Source organism: Arabidopsis lyrata (assembly GCF_000004255.2).
Source record: "Arabidopsis lyrata subsp. lyrata unplaced genomic scaffold ARALYscaffold_7, whole genome shotgun sequence".
Taxonomy (NCBI): domain Eukaryota; kingdom Viridiplantae; phylum Streptophyta; class Magnoliopsida; order Brassicales; family Brassicaceae; genus Arabidopsis; species Arabidopsis lyrata.
The window spans coordinates 1,382,423-1,408,439 of NW_003302549.1; the positions used below are offsets into that span (position 1 = coordinate 1,382,423).

The following is a 26,017-nucleotide window of genomic DNA, read 5'->3' on the forward strand; positions in this document are numbered from 1 at the left end:
CAAGTATCAATCACAGGTCATCAAGAATATGTCAAGGATCAATCATTGTTCTAAATATGACAAGTATATATATTGTATTTATGTTGTAATTAGAACTCTCTAGAATCCTTCTCTTGTATATATACCTCTTGTATCTCAATCAATAGAATAATCAAATTCCCAATTCATTCTATTCTCTATATGGTATCAGAGAAATACCGATCCTAGAAACCTAAAAATCTTTCCTTTTTCTCTCCTCCTTTTCCTCGTCCCCGTTTATCTCTTCTCTTCATCAATGGCCACCATTGCTGCCGATCAATCACAGGTCATCAACCTCAACCTCAACGCCACTTCCATTGTTAACATTAACATGGCTAATGTTACCAAGCTCACGACCTCCAACTACATCATGTGGAGCCGCCAAGTTCACGCTATTCTCGATGGTTACGGTCTCGCCAAGCATCTTGATGCCTTGGCCAACGTACCAGACAAGGAGATCACGGTCAATGCCGTCACTTCACCAAATCCTGCTTTTGAAGCTTGGACCAGACAAAATCGCCTGGTCTACTCTGCTCTCATCGGCGCCCTCTCCCTCAGCGTCCAGTCCACAGTCTCTCGTGCCAACACCGCCGCTGACGTCTGGAATACGCTTGCCTCAACCTATGCTAAGCCGAGTCGTGGCCACATCAAACAACTCAAGCATCAACTCAATCAGTGGACAAAGGGTACCCGCACAATTGATGAGTATGTTCAGGGCCTAACGAATCGTTTTGATCAGTTAGCTCTCCTGGGCAAACTCATTGACCATGAAGACCAACTTGACTACATTCTCCAAGGGCTACCCGAGGAGTACAAATCGGTGGTTGACCAAATGGAAGGTCGTGATGTCCCGCCAAGTCTGACAGAACTCCATGAGAAGCTTCTTAATCATGAAGCCAAGATCATAACTGCTCAGCCCGCGACACCGTTTCCTATCACGGCCAACTATGCTACCAACAATCGTGGTCGCTCCTCCTCCAAGCCATCACACACTCAACCTTGGAAGCCACAACAATCCTCTGCTCGTGGACCCGAAGTTCGTGGTCCATTCAAGCCATATCTTGGTAAGTGTCAAATTTGTGGCATTCAAGGACATTCCGCTAAACGCTGCTACCAGCTTCAAACATTCCAAGCTCAGGCACCAGCCAACCCACCATTGCTGCCAACACCTCCGCAGCCTCCGATGTCGTGGCAGCCCAGAGCCAACTTTGCCACTGCTGCACCGTCACCATTCCCGTACAACCCGTGGATCCTTGACTCTGGCACCACGCACCACATAACCTCTGATCTAAACAACCTAGCTTTACACCAGCCATACAACGGTGGTGAAGAGGTTCTCATTGGGGATGGTTCAGGTCTGAAAATCACCCATACCGGTTCAACTTCTCTGCCCTCCTCATCTCAATCTTTATCTCTACGTGATGTTTTATATGTTCCTGAGATTCAGAAAAATTTAATTTCTGTATACCGCCTTTGTAACGCTAACAAAGTCTCTGTTGAATTTTTCCCGGCCTCATTTCAGGTGAAGGATCTCAAAACGGGGGCCCGGTTACTCCAAGGGCGAACTAAAGCGGAGCTGTACGAGTGGCCTAATCCTACATCCATTCCCACATCCTATCTTACCACCACATCAAAACCAACTTTAAAAGAGTGGCACTCACGTTTAGGCCACCCATCTCTCCGCATTCTTAAAACAATACTCTCTCAGTTTTCTTTACCATTTTCTGATTCTCAAATAAAGTCGCTTTGTCGAGATTGCTCTATTAATAAAAGTCACAAATTATCTTTTTCTGAAACCTCAATCTCTTCTTCTCGTCCCCTCGAAATTCTCTTTAGTGATGTATGGACATCTCCGATTATTTCAATCGATAATTACAAGTATTATCTCATAATCGTTGATCACCATACTCGCTACACTTGGCTTTATCCACTCAAATTCAAATCACAAGTCAAAGAAACCTTCATTCGATTCAAAGCTCTTGTCGAAAACAAGTTTCAAACACGTATTATAACTCTTTTCTCCGACAATGGTGGAGAATACATAGCCCTAAGAGATTTTCTAGCCACAAACGGCATCACCCATCTCACTACACCACCTCACACTCCCGAACATAATGGTCTTTCAGAACGCCGTCATCGACACATTGTTGAGACCGGTCTCTCCCTTCTTTCACATGCCTCTATCCCAAACACTTATTGGTCTTATGCTCTAGCTGCAGCCGTATACCTAATAAACCGCATGCCTACACCAACTCTATCTTTCCAATCGCCATACCAAAAGCTTTTTCAAACAAATCCAAACTACCAAAAACTTAAAACCTTCGGATGCCTCTGTTTCCCTTGGCTTAGACCGTACAATTCACATAAACTCCAACCAAAATCTTCTCCTTGTGTCTTTCTCGGTTACTCTCTCACTCAAAGTGCCTACATATGTATAGAACCACAAAATCATCGAATATATATTTCTCGTCATGTTCGTTTTGATGAAACAAATTTTCCCTTCTCCTCTCTGCAACCAAACACTCGAAATATCTCACCTCCACCTATCTCCGAAACACAACCTCTCCAAGTCCAACGTATCACCCTCGTACAGCCACCGTCGCCTCCGACCTCGCCCCCGCGTTGTGATTCGTTGCCGGAGATGACGCCGGAAAATTCTACAGAGGCTCTGTCCTCCACGTCAAGCTCTTCTGGTGATTCACCAAGCCCAGTAAACTCAACAACGTTTTCTGCAGCCCATTCTCCCAGTCAGGCCCAAGACCACAATTCACCAACTAATTCAGCCCATAGTCAAAGCCCTTCAGAGGACAATTCAGAGACAGGCCCAATACACAACTTGGCCCAGCCAGAAAACAACGACACCACAACATCGTCTTCCTCAAGTGCTTCGCAAGCTGTTCCCGTGAATGAAAACCAACACTCCATGGCCACAAGATCAAAGTCTGGAATCATCAAACCAAACAAGAAGTATTCTCTCGCTGTAACACTAGCCAACTCAGATCTCGAGCCACGGACAGTTACACAAGCTCTTAAGGACGATCGATGGTGCAACTCGATGTCTGACGAATTCAATGCCCAAATAATCAATCATACATGGGATCTCGTTCCTCCACCGCCACCACATGTCAACATCATTGGTTGTAAGTGGATCTTCAGAACTAAATTTAACTCTGATGGTTCAATTAGCAGATTCAAATCAAGGCTAGTAGCGAAAGGATACTCTCAACAACATGGTCTAGACTACGCCGAGACGTTCAGTCCAGTGATCAAATCCACAACCATTCGAATTGTTTTGGGTATCGCAGTTGAACGGGACTGGCCAATTCGACAGCTTGATGTCAACAATGCCTTTTTACAAGGCACCCTCACGGAAGACGTATACATGTCACAGCCACCGGGTTACGTCGACAAGGATAGGCCAGGTCATGTATGTCATCTCAAGAAAGCTCTTTACGGTCTCAAACAGGCTCCCCGAGCATGGTATCTCGAGTTGAAATCATACCTTCTCTCCGTTGGGTTTGCAAACTCTGTTTCAGACACGTCTCTGTTTATTTTGAAGAAGGGATCATCTTTTCTATACATGTTAATCTATGTGGATGACATTTTAGTAACAGGAAATGATGCGGCTCTCCTTCAGTCAACACTCAATGCTCTTGCAAATCGATTCTCCGTCAAAGATCACGAAGAGCTCTCTTATTTTCTTGGTATTGAAGCTAAACGTGTTCCTAATGGCCTCCATCTCACACAGCGTCGCTATATTTTGGACCTTCTTGCACGACACAATATGTTGGCAGCAAGTCCAGTCGCTACGCCTATGGCAACATCACCAAAATTGAGCTTATTCTCGGGCACAAAACTCAGCGATCCAACCGAGTATCGATGTGTTGTGGGCAGCCTCCAATATCTTGCCTTTACAAGGCCAGACATCTCCTATGCCGTCAACCGTCTCTCTCAATTCATGCACTCTCCAACAGTGGATCATTGGCAAGCAGTGAAACGTGTTCTAAGGTATCTCGCTGGCACACCTACTCATGGAATTTTTCTAAGCCGCAACAACAACACACACACTCTCCATGCGTTCTCTGACTCCGATTGGGCCGGAGACACTGATGATTTTGTCTCCACCAATGCTTATGTCGTTTACCTTGGAAACCATCCTATATCGTGGTCTTCAAAGAAGCAAAAAGGAGTTGCTCGTTCTTCTACGGAGGCAGAGTATCGTGCCGTCGCAAACACGTCAGCTGAATTGTCTTGGGTACGGAACCTACTCACAGAACTCGGCATACAACTACGACAAACACCAGTTATTTATTGTGATAATGTTGGTGCAACCTATCTCTGCGCAAATCCCGTCTTCCATTCGAGAATGAAACACATTGCTTTAGCATATCATTTTATTCGGGGTCAAATACAATCTGGTGATCTTCGTGTGGCTCACATTTCCACCAAGGACCAGCTCGCAGATGCACTCACCAAACCTCTCTCGCGCACCACCTTTCAGTATCTAACTTCCAAGATTGGAGTTTCGAAGACTCCTCCATCTTGAGGGGGCATATCAAGTATCAATCACAGATCATCAAGAATATGTCAAGGATCAATCATTATTCTAAATATGACAAGTATATATATTGTATTTATGTTGTAACTAGAACTCTCTAGAATCCTTCTCTTGTATATATACCTCTTGTATCTCAATCAATAGAATAATCAAATTCCCAATTCATTCTATTCTCTATACATAGTTCACTGTTTCCATCTCCTGATTAGAGTAATCTTGGTCCAATGTTGGTTTCTTGAAATTTATAATTGGTTCGGTCATGTAACAAGGCCTACTATTAAAACTGGGCATTTGTTGGGCTTCGTAAAACTTTTTGTCTCTCTCTGCATTTTAAATTGAATACCCATTAACAAATCAGTAGTATATATATGTTCTTCACTGTCTGAACTAGTAATTCACAATTAGCTAAAAGTCAGCATTTTGTTTTGGACAAAAGGACCGTCGTGAATAACGAAAAGTTTGAATGTCATGTTATGTTGGTAGTTGGTACCGAATTTACCACGTTTTGATGATTATAATTGTAGAGAATGTCAACCAACCAATATTATTGTAAAGACAATAATGGATGGAAATCTAAGAATTCCGATTAGATATTTTTCTTATCGAGAACTTTCAACAAAACCTTTTGGATAATTGGATTGATTGAATGAAAGAGACATAAGTGGAACTTGTTCACAACAACCCAATGTAATATGAGTTGTTTTTTTTTTTTTTTTTTTTTCAAAGAAAAAATTGGCTGGCCTAAAAAAATTTCCCCGATTTTCCCAAAAAATAAAAAATATTTTTCCTTCTTAAAAAAACTCTAAAGAAAATGGGGACATGTTTGGCCAGATTAATACGCTAATCTTATTACTATTATTACTATCGTATGCACTATTTTTCTTAGTTGTGTTTTTGTTATTCTGTACTATTTAATGGCGTAAGGTGGAGAAACCAAAATATACACAAGTTAGAGAAAAAAAGAAGAGCAAAGGAGTTATGGATTATTGTATTTTACTTATCCTCACCATTCTTGTTACAATTCTCATCACCAAGATTTTTATCCTACTCGCTAAACCAAACAAAAACCTTCCACCGTCGCCACGTATCTGTTTTCCAATCATCGGACACCTTCACCTCCTCAAACAGCCACTGCTACACCGGACTCTCAGCCATCTCTCGCACTCCCTCGGCCCCGTCTTTTCTATACGCCTCGGCTCTCGTCTCGCCGTTATCATCTCGTCTCCAACGGTAGCAGAAGAATGCTTTTTGACGAAAAACGACATCGTTTTGGCAAATCGGCCTCGTTTCATCATGGGCAAGTACGTGGCTTATGACTACACCTCCATGGTTACGGCTCCTTACGGTGACCATTGGCGAAACCTCCGTCGTATCACCGCCTTAGAAGTCTTCTCCACGAATCGACTCAACGGCTCAGCAGAAATCCGACAAGACGAAGTGAAGAGGCTTCTCCAAAAGCTTCACGGTTTATCTGTGGAACGCCCGGCTAACGTACGTAGGTTTATCTTAAAATAAAATATTCTATTCTAATTCATTGAAATGTTTAAACCACACAAATTTATATGATATTTTATACTTGTATAGTATATATGAGAAAATAACTGGAAAAAAAAAATTCGACTGCCGTTACATAATCATATGTTTTCACGTTGCATTTTTTTTGTTTATAATATGATTTTTATATATTAATGACTCTCAAATTTAAAGTCAATAAATAGCTTAGACTAAGAATCATATAGTTAATAAATATTTTAAGAAAAATAATTACATATATGTAATACCTGAATTGATAAATATTATTTGAATTAAAATTTATAATGAGTTCCAATTTATATAATTAAATTTTTTATTTGAAGGCTTTAATCTTGTTAAGATAACAACACGATTAGGGATAAATTTGTCATATTTATCATTGATGTTAATTAAAAAAAATTAATCGTTGAATTACCTATAAATATTAATTGCTTGAAATAAATTTGCTCGATCTAGTAAATGGAACAAACAGTTCTTCTTCTTTCCGTTGCTATCAATATCATCAATATCAAATTCTAGAAAGTACAATTATATCCTTAATGCATCTTAGCTTTACTTCCGTTTAAGGATAAACCAGTTAATTAATATCAGGCCATAACAAAAGAACTTCATTTTTTTTTTCTAGGTGGAGTTACGACCGTTACTAACTGGTCTTACCCTAAATGTGATAATGAGAATGATGACCGGAAAGAGATTCTTCGAAAAAGATGAGAGCGGAAAGGCGGCGATAAGCTTGGAGTTCCGGGAACTAGTGGCGGAGATTCTAGAGCTCTCCGCGGCCGACAATCCAGCTGATTTTTTGCCGGCTCTACGGTGGTTTGACTACAAGGGTTTGGTCAAGAGAGCAAAAAGGATTGGAGAAAGGATGGATATTTTATTACAAGGGTTTTTGGATGAGCATAGAGCTAACAAAGACAGATTGGAGTTTAAGAACACTATGATTGGTCATTTGCTTGGTTCTCAAGAAAAAGAGCCTCATTACTACAGTGATCAAACCATCAAAGGTCTTATACTGGTATGTTTTTCTATATTCAGTCTTGTTTTTCGGTATAAAATTTCATATACGGAGATGATAATGTAGTAGTTATAATGATATTGACACTAAATCACCTTCCAGTATTGACTTGATTTCTCCAACCACCGCTAAAAATAATTGAACAACGAAGACAAACAAATGAAAAAGCCAACACTTAAAGAGTTGATATATATTGGTCCCATATTTATGTCAGAAATTCAGAATGATGGTCCATTTAATTACTAGATTTTTATGGAATAGTGGCAAAAATAATAATCAGAATAATTAAAAAACAGACTGAATTTTTCAAAATAAAGGATATAAACCATTTTGTTTAGATTTTGGCTCAACTTCAAGTTTTATAGGTTAGGGTTTATGATTTACGAATTACAGTGTAGTGCTTAGATCTTATAATTAGTTTAGGTTTTAGAGTTTATAATTTGAAATTTAAACTATTTTGTTGATGAAAGAAAATCTAAACTATTTTTTTTTAGTTTAATATAACTTTAGAATACTTTCATAATTATTATTTTCTTTTTTTTATAGATGATGGTAATAGGAGGTACGGATACATCGGCCTTAACCGTAGAATGGGCAATGTTAAATTTATTGAATCATCCACAAGTACTAGAGACCACGAGAAAAAACATTGATACTCAAATGGAATCATCATTATCATCATCAAGTACTCGTCAATTGTTGAAAGAAGAAGATTTGGTGAACATGAACTACTTGAACAATGTTGTGTCCGAGACACTAAGGCTTTATCCTGTGGCACCACTTATGGTTCCTCATTTGCCATCTTCTGATTGTGTAATTGGTGGGTTTGATGTTCCACGTGATACGATCGTGTTGGTTAACTTGTGGGCTATACATCGAGATCCAAGGGTGTGGGATGATCCGATGTCGTTTAAGCCAGAGAGATTTGAAGGGAGGGATCAGTTTGGACATTACAATGGTAAGATGATGCCCTTTGGGTTAGGGAGACGGGTTTGTCCCGGGATGAGTTTGGCTAACCGGGTTGTTGGGTTGCTGTTGGGTTCGATGGTTCAGTGTTTTGAATGGGAAAGTGGCTCAGGAGGTCAGGTTGATATGACTGAAGGTCCAGGACTTAGTATGCCTAAGGCTGAACCATTGGTTGTCACGTGCAGACCACGTGAGATGGCTTCCGAGTTGTTGTTCTTCGGATCAGAGCCAAGCAATAAGAATGTCTAGATTGGATTTTGTAAAACTATAAGTTAATACATTTTTTTTGGTTAACGAAGTTAATACATTATATCCATATGATTCAGTGATTTGGATTTTGATTTGCTATACAGCAAAATGGTTGGAGACACTCATTTTTTTTTTTTGGCCAACTGGCATGGGACTATGTGTTTATTGTAATCATGTAATGTCATATACTCATATATGCAATGTTGGTTGAGATAATACAGTCCACATAAAATTTGTTCTTATCAAGTTATCATGGATATTTTGAAAGTTATAAAGTTGTTCTATCGCTATAAAATTATTATAACCAGAAATTATTTTTTTAATATTTTATTACCATAATGTCAAGAAACAGAACATCTGAACAAGAAGATAAAGCATATGTTTGAAAGATCAATTCAAGAACTCTCGCTCCGGTTTGGTTTAGACGAAGACTCGGAATCAAAATCTTCCTCCGACGCAGGAACCCATTCGTTCGTCGCCGGATTGCTTCTGTAAACCGCTTTTTCTCCTCCGTCTCCGATTGCGGCTGCGGTTACGGCCTCGGTCGCTTCACCTCCGTCTTCCTTGACCACATTTATAAACCCACTTCCGGTCTAGTTTCAGAAACAGAACACGTTAAACAAAATTAGATTTCTTCTGATGAAATATTTAAGAACGAGTGAGAAAGAAAGAATTAAAAAACCGTGTGATGTTGCTTATCAATGGCAGTGAGATTTGTGTAATACTCTGTTTCCAAGAACTCATCTTGAACTGCAGATGAATCCCCCTCACCTAGAACTTTACCCTGTTTTTTGAAAACCAAAATCTTAAATTCAATGACAATGTTAGTTTATGTGAAGAGAAAAGAGTGGGTTTTAGAGAAAACCGAACATGAGTTTGTGACTGGAGAGATTGGAATTTGTCAGCTTCAGGATGGTCGGTGGTTTTGTCGGAAGCAGAGAAAGATCCAGGAGGTCCCGGTTCGCTTCGAGTGGGTTTAGTGGGTCGTTTTGGAGCCAAGGAATCGAAATCAGCTCTGATCTGGTTCGCGTTCTTGATCTGTTGATCCGGGTCGGATATTTCGTCGCTCCGACTTGGCTTCATCGTACTCATCGTCTTCTCTGTCCACTGCTTTACAACACAAACATGCAAAAAAGAGAATGGATATGTGCTCTCTGGTTTTTGGTTGTGAATTAAAAAGAAAATATAATTGGGCTTTAATGGGCTTTTTGTTCGATGTTTCAAAACAATTTCTTATAATGGGCTTTTTGTTAGGTTTTTCATTACAGTTTCATACTAAAAAAGGGGGGCGTGTTAATAGAGATGTCAATAAAAATAAAAACTTTTTTATATTAAAAAACGTATAATTGGATGATTTTTTTCTATTAATTTCGTAATTACCGGGCTTTTAAGGATTCGATCGAAAGCTGGATGGCATGATCGTAATTGTCGAAATTAAGCCCCACTCAGAGAACACAGTGTATAAATTATTTTTTAAACGTCCTTTTAACTCCCCAAAGGCCAACATTTTCGAACCAAAAAAAAAAAAATATTAAAAACAATTTTTTAAAGTACTAAAAAACGTTTGCATCTCATCAAAATTCGTTTAAATCACGAACTATAGTTTGCGACAAATTTTAATTCCAATTATGTAGTAAAACCTGAATAAATCATTGTCTTCTTTATAAGATAATCATGTGGCTTGGCTGTATCATTTGTGTTGCACTAGAATGGCCGATAACATCTCCCAAGTTTTTTTTCTTTTTTTTTTTGGGTGGTTTATCCTGAAATCTATATGATTGATTCATGGCTTGACGTAGATCTCAAAATTAAATTTTAAATTCTATCAATTTATTGGCACGTAATATACATTGGTGCTTATGAGAAGGAAACCGACTATTGTATGATCAAAGAATATCACCCTTCTAAACTTTACATTGATCTTTAACGACTGATAAATATAATAATCTATAACAAATGAAAATATAATTCTATAACCTAAGCTAAATAAATATCGAAGTAAACGAAATAATGTTTTGTTTTGGGTTAGTATTTTAGTGACCAGCACCTCTCCTGCTCGGTCCTGAAGCCATTGTATGCATCCTCTCTCCAGCCGAAGAGAGCCACCTTAACTTCTTATAACCATGTATCACGACCCCTATTAAGTCTTCGCCTCGCAAATCGACCCCATGAATTTTAGATTGACCAATTTCCTCCGTCGAACCACCAAGGAGAACTCTGCAATCGGCGGTTCTTGATTCCGAAAAGGCCGAGACCAAGAACATGACCGTAAAGATCAAGCCAAATGGTCTCATTTTTTTTGGTGTGGTTGTTCGGTTCTTGGGGTTTAGGGTTTAAGGCAATGAATGTGTTTTGGTGATTGATAGAAAAGGAGTAACAAAGGAGGAAGTAAAGCTTTATATACAAGTGTCAAAAGATTCAAAGGTAGATGGAAAAGGATGGAGAGGAAGGAAGATAGGAGTTTTCATTAGAAATAAAGTAATACGAAAAAAATTAAAAAAATTGTTAGGGAATATAATATGGAATAAGGTGTAGAATTAGACCCTCGATATAAGGGGATGGTGCAGGCGAATTAGTAAAAAAGGACGGTCTCTAGCTTCCTTGGAAATGGACCTTTAGAAAAGTGTTAATTGTTTTTTTGACCAGCTAAATTTTAGTATTATTTTATATATAATATATAGGTTAATAGCTTTAAATCTAAAAGTATTATAGAATATATATTTGAATTTATTTTTGTATTTTTCTGCTTAAGATATGAATATGAAATTAAGGCATGCCGAATATTAAGTTATGGGATTTGTAGCGAAAAACAACATTTTGGGATTATTTTTTTTTTGTTTTGGCATCATTTTCGGAATTTTTTATTGCTTAAGATACACAAGATTCCAATGAATCAATCTTCCAAATGACAATTCAAGTTGTGGTTGGTAATTTAAAAATCCCGACTTTTTGTCAGTGGAGTTAGGCAAGACTATATCAATATTTTCGGTAACATGGTTTCATGATCTAAAACATTTATACCGACAAGGAGGTTAGTAATCACCACGTAAACTTTTAATAGCCAAATGAGTATAAAAGTGAACCAAATGAAAGTACTAGACTACAACTATTTGATCTCATATTTCTATCATTTAAATTTTTTTATATCAAACTAATTATTGCAGATAAGTTATGAGCGAAGGTTCTCTTATTAACTACAATGGCTTTTGTTGATTACTGAATTTAAACTCTACGGTCGTGGTTCGTGGATCATCGACTCGGATTAAACTTTAGAAATTGGAAGAGTACTGGTGAAGGTAGGGCACGAATGCGTAGTTGTGACGTAGGAGGAGGGAAGAGAAATAAAGTACGTATTTTATCTCACACTTTCACGAATAATTTGATCGGAATAAATTTGACCATACGAATCCTCGAGACTTGTTCTGCATAGAAGAACGTTTTCCTTGTATAGATCAAAATATGTTAGGTGAATTAAGAACTAATGCATGATTTTTAGTACTGTGCAAATAAATAAACAAGAAACACGAAGATCAAACCAAAATCATAAATCATAACTCAGCGATAATTATAAATGGGAAATCTAGAAATATAAAAAAAACGAACAAAACATAATTGTGATGGTGGCTCGTGGGCATGAGAAAAAGAAGGGAGATAACATAGACAGACAAATTCGGTGGTACAGACACAAAATACTTGTATGGACGGACGGACTCTAACTTTGCTTCATAGTTGTCATGACAACAATATTGGCATCTATCTTCTTCCTCTTTTTCATTTTTTTTTTAAACGTCACTTCCCCACATGTACCCTCAATTTTATTTCATTATCAATCTTGCATCTTCGAATCTGTGTTTATATAATCGAGTTCAAAGAACTAAAGTCCATATTTATTTTTAACTTCAAAATGTGTAGTCATTATGTGAATATTTAGTGCTTTACTTTAACAAAAAAATAAAAAATAATAATATAGTGTGCATGGACGAAAATTGTATTACTGTTATGATCGATATCCCAATATTTTTTCATAAACTGTATTAATTTAAAATCATCTTCTTAGCATGGATGTATGCTTTAACAAAAAAGAAAATGCATGTATGCTTTAACAAAAAAGAAAATACATATGTATTTTAGATATATATGCATAGTGTTTATAGAGACTTATTATTATTAGATCTGCTATTTGAATGGATTGAAGATTAACGATTTGCTTTTGTATGGATTTGATCAGTAAATCACGATGCTACTTGAAATTCTTTTGTCAAAGATATTATTTCAAGAATTATATTAATTTCATGTAATTGGACGGAATATAAAAGACTGGAATCTAGATAATGAATTTATTAATGCAGAATTTGATTCCAATATTAATGGACTACCACGTCCGAGCTATACATAGTTAAACATTTTTTCTTCTTGTATGTATTATTCTGGCGTGGTCTTACGCCACTACTAAACTATATTATTTTGGCCAAACCAATATAAATTAAACATTGAACCGGGTTTTAAGTAATTTGTTTGTAAGTTTCTTTTAATAATTGGTTATCAAAAATAACGTATTTAATAATTTGAAAGATAGTGATTTCACCTTATATTAATATGGGAAAGAGTTTCCTGATGCTCTGCAATTTGGTTTCTTTGTCTTACTCTAACTGCGGATAAAAAGGAGCGATTTTGCTATAAAAAGGAACAGTTTGAGATGATATTACACTTTATTCCTGTAAATTATTTGGCTACCATCAATAATATATTCTTTAAAACTATCAATCACAACTCTGTTTCAAAAATCATATATGAACTTGAGACGGAAAAATGATCATAATTCAACATCATATAGCAGCAAGAGTTGAAATAAAGATCAAAGGTTTTGAAATTTCATAGGATAGATTTCTTATTTCTACCTAACAAAAATTAAAATTTGGATGTTGAATTTTGAGTAGTAAAGTTTGGTTGTTCAATGTTCTTGCAAGAAAAATCACGTGCGAAGGAACTATTTTTGGTCGTGCAAGAAAAATAACAGCAAAGTGTTTGAACTTTTGAAGCATTGATGATTAGGTTTGGTGTATCTAACAATATTATAAAACAAATACATGAGATCCGATTTATAGTCAATTAGCTCATGTCACTCCTTATATCAGCTGGTAGGATGACTTTATTAGCTTTGCTAGTCTGAAATTCAACACTTTTTTTTGGTCTACAACTACAAATCTACCTTAAATTTTAGCTGCCGTCTGCTACAAACAATGAAACTTTATTTTTGGTCTACAATATTATTCTTTTATTTCTAATATTCAATTTCTTATCCTTTCCTCGTTGATGGCTTTCACTAATTTTTGTTCAATAAATACACACAAAATTGAATGCTCAAGAAACAAGTTGGTATCTTCCCAGAAAGCAGCATAACTAATTTCAATGATCACATTCTTTTCAATTCAAACTTAGTCAAGAACTAAAATTCAAACTTTGCATCTACTTGAACACTACTATATAGTCACATACTAAACTCACAAACACTCACAACAAAATTCGTTATCTGCTATAAAGAGAAAGAAAAACATTTTTGTTTTATAAACAGAGAGTTAAAGTGTTCTTAAACATGATGATGATCAACAAAGCCGTTCTTGGTTCGATCCTGGTCTTCATGTTGATCGGTTCAGTTCTTGTTGAGAGTCGTCCGCTTGGTCTAACAAAGACCGAGGAGAAGCTCATGGCTGGTTTCTTCGATGGCTTGTCACTTGGTTCGATGAAAGACTCAGGTCCGAGTCCAGGCGAGGGTCACAAGGTCGTGGAACGGAGGGATACGTTTCGATTTGATAAGCACTCCGGTCCAAGCCCAAGCGGACCGGGGCACTGATGTTTCAATCTTTGGTTCAAACTGGGCCGGTTAAAGTGCCCATACCCGTTTAGGTCGAACAAATTTTTTATTTTATTTTTTTTGTTTCAGTTTCAATAGTCAGAAAATATTAGTATATACACTGATACGTATAGCAAAAACATTAATTGATGTCTCATGTTTTTTCTATTCTCAGGATTATTGTTTTGTTAGTTAAATAAAGTTATTTGAAAGTATACAAATTCTCAAAGTAATAATAATCCAAGTTATTTTATTGTTTGAATGTAATTAAAAAAACATCAATGTACAAAGTGTTGTTATATGATTACATTCCAATACTCAAAATTCTAGTAGTCAAAGAACGAGTCCAACTGCTCAACCACCAATAAAGCATAAATTAAAAAGGACATTGCTTTCTAAATGGGCGACGATCCTATTAAAGACATTTAATCGAACTATTGTGAAAGTTAAGGGACTCAATTGAAAACGTATTAAATTACAACAATAGCCTTTACATTATTGAAATTAGAACATTAGGCTTTAACCTCGTGGATTTGGCAGTTTGATTATCTAGACGGTTAAAGGGTGCCTTGTGATGTGAAGATCTTTGCCTCTCGCTCACAATGGGAAGCTCGTCGAAGGAAGAGACGGCGAGTGATGGAGATACGGCGAGCGGTGGCGCCTCACCGTCCAACGACGGCAGACTCTTCTCGGAAGGCGAACGTGTTCTCGCCTACCATGGTCCTCGCGTCTACGGAGCCAAGGCAAATAAAAAACTCTCACTATATTTCTCTGTGCTTCGTCGGATGTTTGCATAATTTGAATTCTGTTGATTATTATGGTGTGATTTAGCAATTCGTGGTATTGGTTGTATGCGACTACGGAATTAACTGGTTTCGTTTATCGGGATCTCTCTGTTAGATTTGGCTTATAGATTTCTTAGTAGATTTCGTTTTTAAGTTACGAAGATCCGAAACTTGAGGCAATTGAGTTTCAATTTGAATGTTTCGTCTGTGTTTGGCGTAATGGATTTATGGAAGGTGATTTATGTAGCATTAACGATTTGAGATTGGAATTATCTGAAATGCTTAGTCGCAATTGATGCATAAGGACAATTTACTTTCGTTGAAGCAAGATTCAAAAAATTACCCGGAAATAGGGCAAGCTAAATCTACTTGCATGATTAATTTTTCAATCATATATCTCCTCTAGCAATACGCCACTGGATTAAAAAATTATCTGTTATTGCATAGTGTTTCAGTGTGGTCAGACCTGATAGATTATTGACACTTCTATTACAGGTTCAAAAGGTCGAGCTTCGGAAAAAGGAGTGGAAATACTTTGTTCACTATCTTGTGAGGCCTCCTCCTTCTGAGCTATTATAGTTTCATTATCCTGTTTGATGTACTGCATGTTTCAAAAATCTAGCTATTTGCATTTTGCTCAGAGCTTTTGGTTTGCAGTAATAAGTGATACAGCGATCTGTGTCTGCAGGGTTGGAACAAAAAGTGAGTATCTCTATGCTCTCATGTCTATTCTGGTTTATGTAGCAAAATCAGTAGATTGGGACCCATGACATGAATGTCTTGCCAACAGTTGGGATGAATGGGTTAGCGCGGATAGGTTGTTGAAACATACTGAGGAGAACCTTGTGAAACAGAAAGCTCTAGACAAGAAGCAAGGAGTAGAAAAAGGTACCAAGTCTGGGCGTTCGGCTCAGACAAAAACTAGAAGCTCTGCAGGTGAGTTTATGCTGTTTACTATCTAATACGGTATTAAATGCTTCTCGGTTGTGAAAATAGATCTATCATATCCCCATTTCTGTTGGCTTGAATTTCTTAATGCTTACAGAAGAGTCCTTATCCAGATGGCCTACTGATATAATAATTTTCTGGCTGCATGTACATAACTGATTTGATTTTTGCCCCTAGATTGACCCTGTTGAGAGTACATAATACATATTTGGTCATCCATGCTAAGGAACTAAATATCTTTTTCTGATCTTGCACTTGCAGACACAAAGGCTGATAAAGATGACACAAAGACCAATGGTAGGCAACATATTAATTTTCCCTCCCTTTTGTATTTCAGGGTTCTCCCAACAATTTCCAAGGATTTGATTTGATATCTATAAAATTTTGGGAAAAAGTTATATTAGATGCAACTTAAATTATTTGAGTTGGTGTATAGATGATTACGTTTTTTGTTGCAGCTGCAAAAGGGAAGAAACGAAAGCACGATTCAGGCAATGAGGTCAGGCTTGTAAAAACTCAGAGATCTCTAGATTTTGTGCTTCAGCTCTACATTGATAAGATTACCCAATGCTTGTGTATACCTGTTAGGTCTTTGTTAAGATTTTATTTTACAATGCATAAAATGGCTGATGTGTTGTTATGCATATATACACAAATACAAACAGGGTCAAGTTATTATACTCGTATACAAACAGGGTCAATTTTTCAGGTCTTCTAAAATCGATAAGGTTCCTATTGTATAATTTTGAAATCTATAGAAGGATAACGTATCGGCGGAGAAGCTAATGAAGATCCAAATTCCCGCAACACTTAAAAAGCAGCTCATTGACGACTGGGAGTATATTGCGCAGAAGGACAAGGTATCATCAATTTACTCTATTTTGTGCACATACGTTTGGCTCGATTAGAATTGTTACTGAATTGTTAAGATATAAGTGTGTATTTGTAGTCGAATGAATTATATTTACCAAAGTGAAGGGAAATTGATGTTTGGTACTCTGCCTTCAAATGACTATATAGGTTGTGAAACTTCCTCGTTCACCTAATGTCGATGAGATATTGGCCAAGTACCTCGAATTCAAAACCAAGAAGGATGGAATGTGAGTCCTTTACTTGAACACTAAGTTTGATATGTTTGAATATATTCCGAAATCCAATGAATCAAAATTGTTGTGTTTCTGTTTTTGTGCAGGATAACTGATTCGGTCGCTGAAATTTTGAAAGGCATAAGGAGTTATTTCGACAAGGCATTACCAGTGATGCTCTTATATAAGAAAGAGCGGCGACAATACCAAGAATCAATTGTGGATGATACTTCACCTTCAACTGTTTATGGCGCCGAGCATTTGCTCCGTCTCTTTGGTAAAATCTCAGTAAGTTCTTATTCAGACAGTAAAATTTGATGTTCCGAAATTTTATATTTGCCTTTTGTAAAAATCTGCAGTGAAGTTACCGGAGCTTCTTTCATATGTAAACATGGAAGAAGAAACATGGAGTCGCATGCAGCAAACATTATCAGACTTCCTCAAGTATCTATCTAATCTCTCTGTTTCACTACCATTTCGATCTCTGTTTCACTACCATTTCTCGGGTTTTACAGTTAAATTCACAATTTCTGCAAAAAAATATTTACAGGTTTATTCAGAAGAATCAGAACACTTTCTTGCTACCATCAGCATATGATTCTGATAAGGTTTCAGATGGTAAAGGCAAAGGAAAAGACGATTGACAGAGTGACAGCTCCAGGAAAAAAAATTGTTGTAATTTTAGAATTCCTTCATTTTTCTGATGAATTCATAATTGTAAGGTACATTTTCAGATATTTGTAGCTGAATATGAATATTTTTACAGGCCTTTTAAGTTAACGATTTGGTTCATGTAATTTTTTTCTTAAGTGTTCAATAAAAGATAGGGAATTCAGAACAATGGAACCTTGGTTTGGTAGAAGGCAACAAAAACTAAATGGAAAAAATAAAGTCTATGATGAGATGAGATTAATATATGTGGCTAATGTTATCGGAATAATTGGCTTTTTCCCTCAGTTATTCTTCTTTTTCACCAAGACGACTCTAATACGCAGAGTTCGTGAGATCAGAATCAATGGTGGCATGAAAAACGACGCTTGAGAGCTCAAATTCGTCGATTATGGAACCTGCAGCTCTTACTCGTTCTTCCTCTCTCACTAGATTCCCTTATCGTCGCGGTTTAGCTACTCTCCGACTCGCTCGAGTCAACTCGTTCTCAGTTCTTACACCTAAGACTCTTCTCCGTCGAAAACCTCTCCCTCTCTCTATCTCTTCCTCCCTTAGTCTTCCACCACGGTCGATTCGTATACGTGCTGTCGAAGACCACCATCACGATCATCATCATGATGACGAGCAAGATCATGACCACCACCATCATCATCATCATCACCATCAACACGGATGCTGTTCCGTGGAATTGAAAGCGGAGAGTAAGCCTCAGAAGGTGTTGTTCGGATTCGCTAAAACCATCGGATGGGTTCGATTGGCGAATTACCTCAGGGAGCATCTTCATCTTTGCTGCTCCGCCGCCGCAATGTTCCTCGCTGCCGCCGCGTGTCCTTACCTTGCTCCTAAACCTTACATTAAGTCTCTTCAGAACGCATTCATGATTGTTGGTTTCCCTCTTGTTGGAGTAAGGATTCTATAGCCTCTCAATACACTATTAAGCTCTTTTTTTAATTTAGCCAGAAGATTTAAGAAATTTAGTTCCATTGGTGTATGTGTTAGGTTTCAGCGTCTCTCGACGCACTTATGGATATAGCAGGAGGAAAAGTGAACATTCATGTATTGATGGCACTTGCGGCTTTTGCATCTGTGTTTATGGGCAATGCTTTGGAAGGAGGATTGCTTCTAGCTATGTTCAATCTTGCTCATATTGGTTAGAACTTGAGTCTATAAGGATCAGGGATATGTCATCGTTAATGTTTTTCCATGACGAGAGATGTTTAAGCCTTTGTCTTGTCATTTTTCTGCAGCCGAGGAGTTCTTCACTAGTCGGTCAATGGTGGATGTTAAAGAGTTAAAAGAGAGTAATCCGGATTCTGCACTGTTGATCGAAGTACTCAATGGCAATGTTCCAAATATTTCTGATTTGTCCTACAAAAGCGTTCCTGTGCACAGTGTAGAAGTTGGATCCTATATTTTGGTTGGAACTGGTGAGGTCTGTAAAACTTTTCTATTTGAAATTCTTAAATATGTGACCCTGTATGTCATTGCTTTAGTACTAGCGGTGTTACTATTGCAGCTGTTAAGTAATGGAATTTTTTTTTGTATTTCTTAGATTGTGCCTGTAGATTGCGAAGTCTACCAAGGTAGTGCTACAATAACGATTGAGCACTTGACTGGGGAAGTCAAGCCGTTGGAGGCAAAAGCTGGAGATAGAGTGCCTGGTGGTGCAAGAAATTTGGATGGCAGAATGATTGTGAAGGTATTTATAATCATATTCTCATTGCTTTGGCTTTTCTCTTATTTGGAATCCTCAAGCTTATCTTATTCCATGGAATTTCTATATCAGGCGACAAAGGCATGGAATGATTCGACGCTTAACAAGATTGTACAGCTGACCGAGGAAGCACATTCTAATAAACCCAAACTTCAGAGATGGCTGGATGAGTTTGGCGAGAATTACAGCAAGGTTGTGGTTGTTTTGTCACTTGCAATTGCCTTCCTAGGTCCATTTTTGTTCAAGTGGCCTTTTCTCAGCACCGCAGGTAAGATGTCATGAATCTTTGTTGATATGACAAACTATTCTTGTTATTTAATAAGATATATCCCCATTTGGACAATTGATAAGAGTGATCTTTGCCTTCTTTTCTTGGGATGGGAAATTGATTGGCTTATTTTCATTGCTTGTTAATGACACAGCATGCAGAGGATCTGTTTACAGAGCATTGGGACTTATGGTGGCCGCATCACCATGTGCTCTGGCCGTAGCTCCATTGGCTTATGCTACTGCTATTAGTTCCTGTGCAAGAAAGGTATTGTTCAAGTACTCTATGTGATCACTTTTGAGCATTAGTTTTATATGTTCTCTTGTAGCAAATTAAGCTTTATAAGCTAAAGAATCTTATGTACATCAAATGACAATGGTGAGGAATGAATAGTGCATATGCTACGACATCTTCTGATCTATGAAGACCACCAATTTCCTTAACTTCAACTAACTGTTTGATATCATTAGTATTTACTATTTAGTTCCTTTTGTCCAAATCCAGTTGAAAACATGGTTTATTTTGTTTTTCTTGCTATGTAAATGTAGTATCTTCACGTGTAAGTTTGTAAACCTCCCTTGTGTAACTTCTATAGGGAATATTGCTGAAAGGTGCACAGGTCCTAGATGCTCTCGCATCTTGCCATACTGTTGCTTTTGACAAAACCGGGACCTTAACAACCGGCGGCCTTACTTGCAAAGCAATTGAACCCATTTATGGGCACCAAGGAGGAAATAATTCAAGTGTAACAACTTGCTGTATTCCAAATTGTGAAAAAGAAGCTCTTGCTGTAGCGGCTGCCATGGAGAAGGGCACCACACATCCTATTGGAAGGTATTGCTTGTTTAGCATCAATTACTAGTATACAACTTAATTACCGCAAACTCTAAAACCATGCAAGCTTTTATCTATGTGCCTCCCATCACAAATTTTCAAGCGTAGGATGGATAGAAGTTAGAACTGGCACGTATCTATAACTCATGGGAAATAAGTTATCTTGTTGGATGGTACATTCATTTCAGGAGATATGTTGATGTAAAGAATTTTATTCATACATCTAGAAATTATTCTTATTTCTTGTCCATCATCACAAACGGATGAAAGGAAGGGGCATAAAGCAACTTTGAACGCTATGAAGCTCTCTATCTCTAATTTTTAGACTTGTTTATTCGTTTTAAATGATGCTTGGTCTGGTACGAGATTGAGATTGAATTGTACTATAGGTATTTTCTGCTGTTTCTGACACATTTGATCTTGCTGCAGAGCTGTTGTAGATCACAGTGTGGGTAAAGACCTTCCTTCTATTTTTGTTGAAAGCTTTGAATATTTTCCTGGTAGAGGCCTTACTGCTACTGTAAACGGTGCCAAGGTGCGACACAGTTATTTACTAGATTCTTATATATCCATTTATCTACTAGTTTTTATAGTGTGTAGCTGTGTGTACATCTCTGGCTTTCATTCTCAAAATATATGAGGTTGTCTCTCACTGCATTTTTTGGCTTTGTAATAGTCGGTAGCTGAAGAGAGTAGATTACGAAAAGCATCACTTGGTTCGATAGAGTTCATTACCTCGCTTTTCAAATCTGAAGATGAGTCTAAACAGATCAAGGATGCTGTAAACGCCTCTTTGTACGGGAATGACTTTGTTCATGCTGCTCTTTCTGTTGATCAAAAGGTATACTACAACTAATTCTTTAGCTGGTCCAAAAAACATCTTTCCTACTTCACAGTCCGTAATTTAAAAAATTTAATATCTCATCTGACCATTTATTAGTCCATAAAAACCTCTGTATCACTGAAATTTATGAGCCTTGCAACTAACTTTTTCCAGGTAACATTGATTCACCTCGAAGATCAGCCTCGTCCAGGGGTGTCAGGAGTTATAGCAGAACTTAAAAGCTGGGCCAGACTCCGAGTAATGATGTTAACTGGGGACCATGATTCAAGTGCTTGGAGAGTTGCAAACGCAGTGGGTATTACTGAAGTCTACTGCAACCTAAAGCCAGAGGATAAGTTAAATCATGTAAAGAACATCGCTCGGGAAGCAGGTGATCGTTACTTTCGCCATAGTTCCCAATCAGAAACATCTATCAAGAGGCTCAGAATTTAGAGTTTTGTATTTTTGGCAGGTGGTGGTTTAATTATGGTAGGAGAAGGGATTAATGATGCTCCAGCTCTAGCAGCTGCAACAGTTGGGATTGTTCTTGCTCAACGAGCGAGTGCCACTGCGATTGCTGTTGCTGACATCTTACTGCTTCGAGACAACATCACTGGTGTTCCGTTCTGTGTCGCTAAATCCCGCCAGACAACATCATTGGTAGATAAAAGAAAAAAAAAAGTATTTGTTTTTAACCAATTTCAGATGTAAGATTGTCTGAGAAAGTATTTATCACGTTGTAGGTCAAGCAAAACATTGCTCTTGCGTTAACATCGATATTCTTGGCCGCTCTTCCCTCAGTTTTAGGGTTCGTTCCATTGTGGTTGACGGTACGTAAGCTAATACCCTCTACAAACTTTTCCATCATTTACCTGAACGAGAGACTAAACAGCTAACCGGCATTTATGTGGGATTGTGATCATAGGTACTTCTACATGAAGGCGGGACTCTTCTCGTGTGTCTAAACTCAGTACGTGGTCTAAACGATCCATCATGGTCGTGGAAACAAGACATAGTTCATCTAATCAACAAGTTAAGCTCACAAGAACCCACCAGTATTAGCAGCAACAGTTTAAGCTCCGTAGAGCCTGCACATTAGGTAACTTTGTTGTTTTTTGTCTAATTATTCTGCAGAAGCAATAAACTGTATTGTATGATCGCTTATGTAACATCCAAATCGTATATATGTTTGGTTTCGTCAGGTGATGTGTATTAATTATATCACGTGCTTATATTTACTACTTGTGGTTTATGTTTGCTTCCTCCGTTCCTCGTAACAAACCCATAGAATAAAAACGTTTGAGAAGTGTTTTTGACTTTTCTCCTTCAGTTTTTCTGTAAAAATTGTTAATGATCTTGCTTTGCTTATAATTGAATCACGAAAGATCATATGGAAATACAAAACATTTTTGATTTCGCTTCCTCCTTTCGTCTCTACTACTGGCTCTATACATGAAAAGCCTGAAACTTTTATTTCCCTGAGAAACAGAGGGAAAACTTGTTCTTATCACTCTACTACTCCATCTTCCCAATTCCGATTTGGTTCACTACAAACTCTCTAAACCCGACACGACGGCTGTTTACACTTTGCGGCATACACGAACCACCACTTCCTCCACCTGAACCACCGACGTTTCCTCGCTGTAAATCCGCCATGTAACTCCTCACCTCAGTCCTAATCATCTCCTGAACCACCGTCATGAACTCACCACCGAATCCACCAGATATCCCTTTCCCTTCTTCTTCTTCTACTTCCACTTGCTCTTCCTTTCTAACCGGAAACAGCTCCGCCGTATAACCACCATCCATAACCGTATTCTGGTTTAGTTGTACCGGCTCGTTGACTCGAACCGTCTCCTCAGTCCAAGGGAGAGACAAGCTAAGATAAGTTGGAGGATCTTCACCAGACGATGACGCATTAACCTCAGATCTAACCGTCGGTTTAAACACGTGTGCACCACCACTAGATTGCTCGCTGACGTCAGATCCCGATGGACTTCCGGGACTCATATACAACCCAGTCGACACACCACCACCACCACCACTCGCCGTACGTTTCAACGGTTGCTCTTCTCCTAAATTACCATCATACCCTCCATTCCCACCAAAATCACAACTTTGCCCTTCGACGCTGCATTTTCGCTTGAGCGTCGAGTTCCAATGATTCTTGATAGCGTTATCGGTTCGTCCATTGAGAAGACGAGAGATCGTAGCCCACTTGTTACCAAACCGAGCATGAGCTCGAATAATCGTCTCGTCTTCTTCCTGAGAAAAAGCACGGTGCTCAACCTCCGGAGATAGCTGGTTACACCACCGGAGCCGGCAAGATTTGCCGGAACGTCCAGGGATAGATTTGCTTATCAAAGACCAGTTTCTCGGACCGTGTTTCTGAACAAGCCTCTGCAACAGATCGTCTTCTTCTGGACTCCATGGACCTTTAATCCTCTCCATATTCTTTCGGGTCGGGTTTGACATCGCCGGATCTTTATATCGGGCTGTTCTGTTTTTTCTTTCTAACGCGTCCTCTGTTTTTTTTTCTTTGGTCGTTACAGTTTTTTTTTTTTCTCGTGTCGGGAAGAAAAATGCTTTTTTGTTTAAGAGGATAAGAGCAAGAAGAGAGAGTATTTATACGAGAAAGGAGTGGGCAAAAAGGGTCACCGGTTCAACCGGTAATCTTTTCTTATCGATTTAACAGAAACGATATTAAACTAGTAAAACTTTGCAGTGTAATATTATCCTTGACTGCATAAAAATATCTAACGTCTTATTAAAACAAATTTTATAAAAGGAAACAAATAAAACCGTTTTCTCTATTAATAAATAGATTTTCTCAGTGTTAAACGGATAACTATGGTAGTTCAAACAAATTGAAAAAAAAAACGGAAAATTATGGTTGTTACTCGTTAAATAATTTTGACTAATTCAGTCAAAAATATTTGACGGATTAATTAATCCCTTAATTTAAACGTATGATTAACTAATTGTTTACATGTTCATAAGTATGTGTCCGTACAAACCTCGTTAACGTTTGGCTACAAAAATTGACAACATTTACGTGTTTATGATTGGAACAGATTTAAAGAAAACACGTTGGCGATTGAAAATTGCGTTTAGGGCGGTAAGCGTTTGTGTGAGGTTAACATCGAGCGTGGAGAGCAGAGAATCTTCCAGGAAAAACGGTTGGGGACTTGGGATACAGCTGTATATTAACACGTGTCAAGTAAGTATATGTACTTTGAGTTTGAGATTTGTTTCTTTTTTTTTTCAAGAATAATAGTAATATTATTATTGTTTTCTTTTTATTTTTCAGAGATTTGTTTTCTTTTGTAGAGAGAGTACGCTCGTACACAGGAGCGTTTCTTCCACTCTCTTTTTTACAGGTGGAGCGTTTTTGCCCAATCATTTCGTTTTCCATCTAAAAGCAAATCAATGACATTCACAAAAATATCGTTAACTTCTACGTTTTTTTTTTTCTATTAATAACCTTTTTTAAATCATTCTCTTTTTGAATATTTGTTAACTTTTTAGTATTTAAATTTATTTTGTAAAAATTTGAAACAATTTTAGAAGAAAATGAATTCAAAAATGGCATTGTATTTTAAATGATGAATTTTTTAGTATGTATATTAAATTTGGTAAAAAGCTTATAAAAATTAAGAACATGCTGGAAATATACATATTGTTTTAAAACTAGTAAGTGCAACAAAAAGACTACATAGAAGTCAATAGAAAATAGCCGAAAGTTTTTGTGTTATGAACTAAAGTCTTTTGATCTTTGACAAAAAAAAAAAAAAGAACTAAAGTCTTTTGATATGTTATTTTCAATATTTTGACACTGTTTGTTACATGTCACTGTCTCTTGTGTTTTGATTGATATGTGTGGTTTATTATATAAACGAACGATGGTCCAATATACAAATTTTGCTTAAGATGTAAATTGTGTCGGTGAAAATAATGAAGACATTGTAGTCGTTGACAGCAAGTTCTAGGCTTCTAGCTACTACATGTAACAAGTGAATGTAATAGTTTTTTTAACTATTGAAACAAATACAAACTTAGAAAAGATATCATTAGATTAAATATGAACGTTGCAAGTAATCAGTATTTGATAAGTTATAAATTGTTTTTTTTTTTTATAAGTTATAAATTGTCTTATAGAAGAACAAGTAAATGGAATATACTAGTTTTGTTGTCATGGTGAATTACTAAACCGGTACAACTTAGTTAACCAGAAATCCAAGGGTAAAAGCGCGTGTGGGATGATATTATTATACACAGAGAAGCAACCTCTTCAGGATGTGTAACTTGTATTTTTTCTTTTTTTTACACAAAGTAATTGGCAGAAAGAAAGAACCAAACCTAACAAACTGAAATACAGCAAATCTCTAGATATTCATAAATATCTAAACCAAGCCCACTTCATGCAACTTCACATATCTAATTTGCATATACACATGAGATTGATATAGTAGTAGTATCAATCTTGTGGAGGTAAACAATAATTGAAGTATATGGTAAAAGAATGTGTGATATAATTAAAAATGAATAATAAAAGAGAGCCCAAAAAAGAAAGAAAAACAATAGTAGGAGATAAGGATGAAGTTAACGGTTAGGTATGAGGTTTTGGTTCGATTCGGTGACTTTTTGACTGAGGAAGCCAGCCTGTATGCCATTATTAGTATTGTTATTTTATTTATTATT

General features: G+C 37.3%; 8 protein-coding genes across 9 annotated transcripts; 5 read left to right on the forward strand and 3 right to left on the reverse strand.

The window, feature by feature from the left end:
* Positions 1-109: 109 nt before the first annotated feature.
* LOC110226675 lies at positions 110-1,668 on the forward strand. Of its 2 annotated transcripts, none has more exons than XM_021019092.1 (2): positions 110-1,394; positions 1,541-1,668. In XM_021019092.1, the coding sequence occupies exons 1-2, from the start codon at positions 275-277 to the stop codon at positions 1,585-1,587; spliced, it is 1,167 nt and encodes a 388-aa protein (XP_020874751.1). In that variant the 5' UTR covers positions 110-274; the 3' UTR covers positions 1,588-1,668. The 2 variants fall into 2 exon arrangements, with proteins under 2 accessions (XP_020874751.1, XP_020874752.1); XM_021019093.1 differs by having other exon boundaries at positions 110-1,373.
* Positions 1,669-5,403: 3,735 nt separating this feature from the next.
* LOC9303029 (isoflavone 3'-hydroxylase) lies at positions 5,404-8,555 on the forward strand. The gene is made up of 3 exons (XM_021017550.1): positions 5,404-6,067; positions 6,735-7,124; positions 7,671-8,555. The coding sequence occupies exons 1-3, from the start codon at positions 5,555-5,557 to the stop codon at positions 8,337-8,339; spliced, it is 1,572 nt and encodes a 523-aa protein (XP_020873209.1). The 5' UTR covers positions 5,404-5,554; the 3' UTR covers positions 8,340-8,555.
* Positions 8,556-8,634: 79 nt separating this feature from the next.
* LOC9303030 lies at positions 8,635-9,544 on the reverse strand. The gene is made up of 3 exons (XM_002868948.2): positions 9,210-9,544; positions 9,022-9,123; positions 8,635-8,932 (listed from the first exon to the last, which is right to left on the reverse strand). The coding sequence occupies exons 1-3, from the start codon at positions 9,429-9,431 to the stop codon at positions 8,735-8,737; spliced, it is 522 nt and encodes a 173-aa protein (XP_002868994.1). The 5' UTR covers positions 9,432-9,544; the 3' UTR covers positions 8,635-8,734.
* A 600-nt stretch (positions 9,545-10,144) lies between these two features.
* Positions 10,145-10,976, reverse strand: LOC9305066. The gene has a single exon (XM_002868949.2). It carries the CDS (start codon positions 10,631-10,633, stop codon positions 10,373-10,375), a length of 261 nt encoding a protein of 86 aa, XP_002868995.1. The 5' UTR covers positions 10,634-10,976; the 3' UTR covers positions 10,145-10,372.
* A 2,720-nt stretch (positions 10,977-13,696) lies between these two features.
* On the forward strand, positions 13,697-14,443 carry LOC9305067. Its single transcript, XM_002866912.2, has one exon. It carries the CDS (start codon positions 13,933-13,935, stop codon positions 14,188-14,190), a length of 258 nt encoding a protein of 85 aa, XP_002866958.1. The 5' UTR covers positions 13,697-13,932; the 3' UTR covers positions 14,191-14,443.
* Positions 14,444-14,731: 288 nt separating this feature from the next.
* LOC9303031 (protein MRG1) lies at positions 14,732-17,805 on the forward strand. Its single transcript, XM_002866913.2, has 11 exons — positions 14,732-14,933; positions 15,471-15,524; positions 15,664-15,677; positions 15,766-15,911; positions 16,185-16,220; positions 16,382-16,422; positions 16,682-16,783; positions 16,944-17,023; positions 17,116-17,285; positions 17,368-17,452; positions 17,559-17,805. Exons 1-11 carry the CDS (start codon positions 14,793-14,795, stop codon positions 17,650-17,652), a joined length of 963 nt encoding a protein of 320 aa, XP_002866959.1. The 5' UTR covers positions 14,732-14,792; the 3' UTR covers positions 17,653-17,805.
* An 87-nt stretch (positions 17,806-17,892) lies between these two features.
* Positions 17,893-22,578, forward strand: LOC9303032 (probable cadmium/zinc-transporting ATPase HMA1, chloroplastic). Its single transcript, XM_021020008.1, has 13 exons — positions 17,893-18,581; positions 18,677-18,827; positions 18,925-19,109; positions 19,230-19,376; positions 19,464-19,659; positions 19,814-19,926; positions 20,255-20,493; positions 20,923-21,028; positions 21,170-21,334; positions 21,491-21,707; positions 21,789-21,976; positions 22,060-22,146; positions 22,242-22,578. The coding sequence occupies exons 1-13, from the start codon at positions 18,069-18,071 to the stop codon at positions 22,413-22,415; spliced, it is 2,481 nt and encodes an 826-aa protein (XP_020875667.1). The 5' UTR covers positions 17,893-18,068; the 3' UTR covers positions 22,416-22,578.
* A 36-nt stretch (positions 22,579-22,614) lies between these two features.
* On the reverse strand, positions 22,615-23,907 carry LOC110226962 (transcription factor MYB44). Its single transcript, XM_021020009.1, has one exon. It carries the CDS (start codon positions 23,789-23,791, stop codon positions 22,832-22,834), a length of 960 nt encoding a protein of 319 aa, XP_020875668.1. The 5' UTR covers positions 23,792-23,907; the 3' UTR covers positions 22,615-22,831.
* Between the last annotated feature and the right edge of the window lie 2,110 nt (positions 23,908-26,017).

What these genes read in the sequence shown, in the direction of transcription:
- LOC9305067 (XM_002866912.2), top strand. Translation starts at nt 13,933, where the DNA reads ATGATGATGATCAACAAAGCCGTTCTTGGTTCGATCCTGGTCTTCATG.
- LOC9303030 (XM_002868948.2), bottom strand. Translation starts at nt 9,431, where the DNA reads ATGAGTACGATGAAGCCAAGTCGGAGCGACGAAATATCCGACCCGGAT. An exon ending in CTCTCCAGTCACAAACTCAT is followed by an intron (nt 9,124 to 9,209) that starts GTTCGGTTTTCT and finishes TTCAAAAAACAG; the next exon opens with GGTAAAGTTCTAGGTGAGGG. An exon ending in TTGATAAGCAACATCACACG is followed by an intron (nt 8,933 to 9,021) that starts GTTTTTTAATTC and finishes TTCTGAAACTAG; the next exon opens with ACCGGAAGTGGGTTTATAAA.
- LOC9303029 (XM_021017550.1), top strand. Translation starts at nt 5,555, where the DNA reads ATGGATTATTGTATTTTACTTATCCTCACCATTCTTGTTACAATTCTC. An exon ending in CTGTGGAACGCCCGGCTAAC is followed by an intron (nt 6,068 to 6,734) that starts GTACGTAGGTTT and finishes TTTTTTTTCTAG; the next exon opens with GTGGAGTTACGACCGTTACT. An exon ending in CCATCAAAGGTCTTATACTG is followed by an intron (nt 7,125 to 7,670) that starts GTATGTTTTTCT and finishes TTTTTTTTATAG; the next exon opens with ATGATGGTAATAGGAGGTAC.
- LOC9303032 (XM_021020008.1), top strand. Translation starts at nt 18,069, where the DNA reads ATGGAACCTGCAGCTCTTACTCGTTCTTCCTCTCTCACTAGATTCCCT. An exon ending in TTTTGGTTGGAACTGGTGAG is followed by an intron (nt 19,110 to 19,229) that starts GTCTGTAAAACT and finishes TGTATTTCTTAG; the next exon opens with ATTGTGCCTGTAGATTGCGA. An exon ending in CTACTGTAAACGGTGCCAAG is followed by an intron (nt 21,029 to 21,169) that starts GTGCGACACAGT and finishes GCTTTGTAATAG; the next exon opens with TCGGTAGCTGAAGAGAGTAG.
- LOC110226962 (XM_021020009.1), bottom strand. Translation starts at nt 23,791, where the DNA reads ATGTCAAACCCGACCCGAAAGAATATGGAGAGGATTAAAGGTCCATGG.
- LOC9305066 (XM_002868949.2), bottom strand. Translation starts at nt 10,633, where the DNA reads ATGAGACCATTTGGCTTGATCTTTACGGTCATGTTCTTGGTCTCGGCC.
- LOC9303031 (XM_002866913.2), top strand. Translation starts at nt 14,793, where the DNA reads ATGGGAAGCTCGTCGAAGGAAGAGACGGCGAGTGATGGAGATACGGCG. An exon ending in CTCGCGTCTACGGAGCCAAG is followed by an intron (nt 14,934 to 15,470) that starts GCAAATAAAAAA and finishes CTTCTATTACAG; the next exon opens with GTTCAAAAGGTCGAGCTTCG. An exon ending in AGATGACACAAAGACCAATG is followed by an intron (nt 16,221 to 16,381) that starts GTAGGCAACATA and finishes TTTTTGTTGCAG; the next exon opens with CTGCAAAAGGGAAGAAACGA.
- LOC110226675 (XM_021019092.1), top strand. Translation starts at nt 275, where the DNA reads ATGGCCACCATTGCTGCCGATCAATCACAGGTCATCAACCTCAACCTC. An exon ending in TCTGAAAATCACCCATACCG is followed by an intron (nt 1,395 to 1,540) that starts GTTCAACTTCTC and finishes GCCTCATTTCAG; the next exon opens with GTGAAGGATCTCAAAACGGG.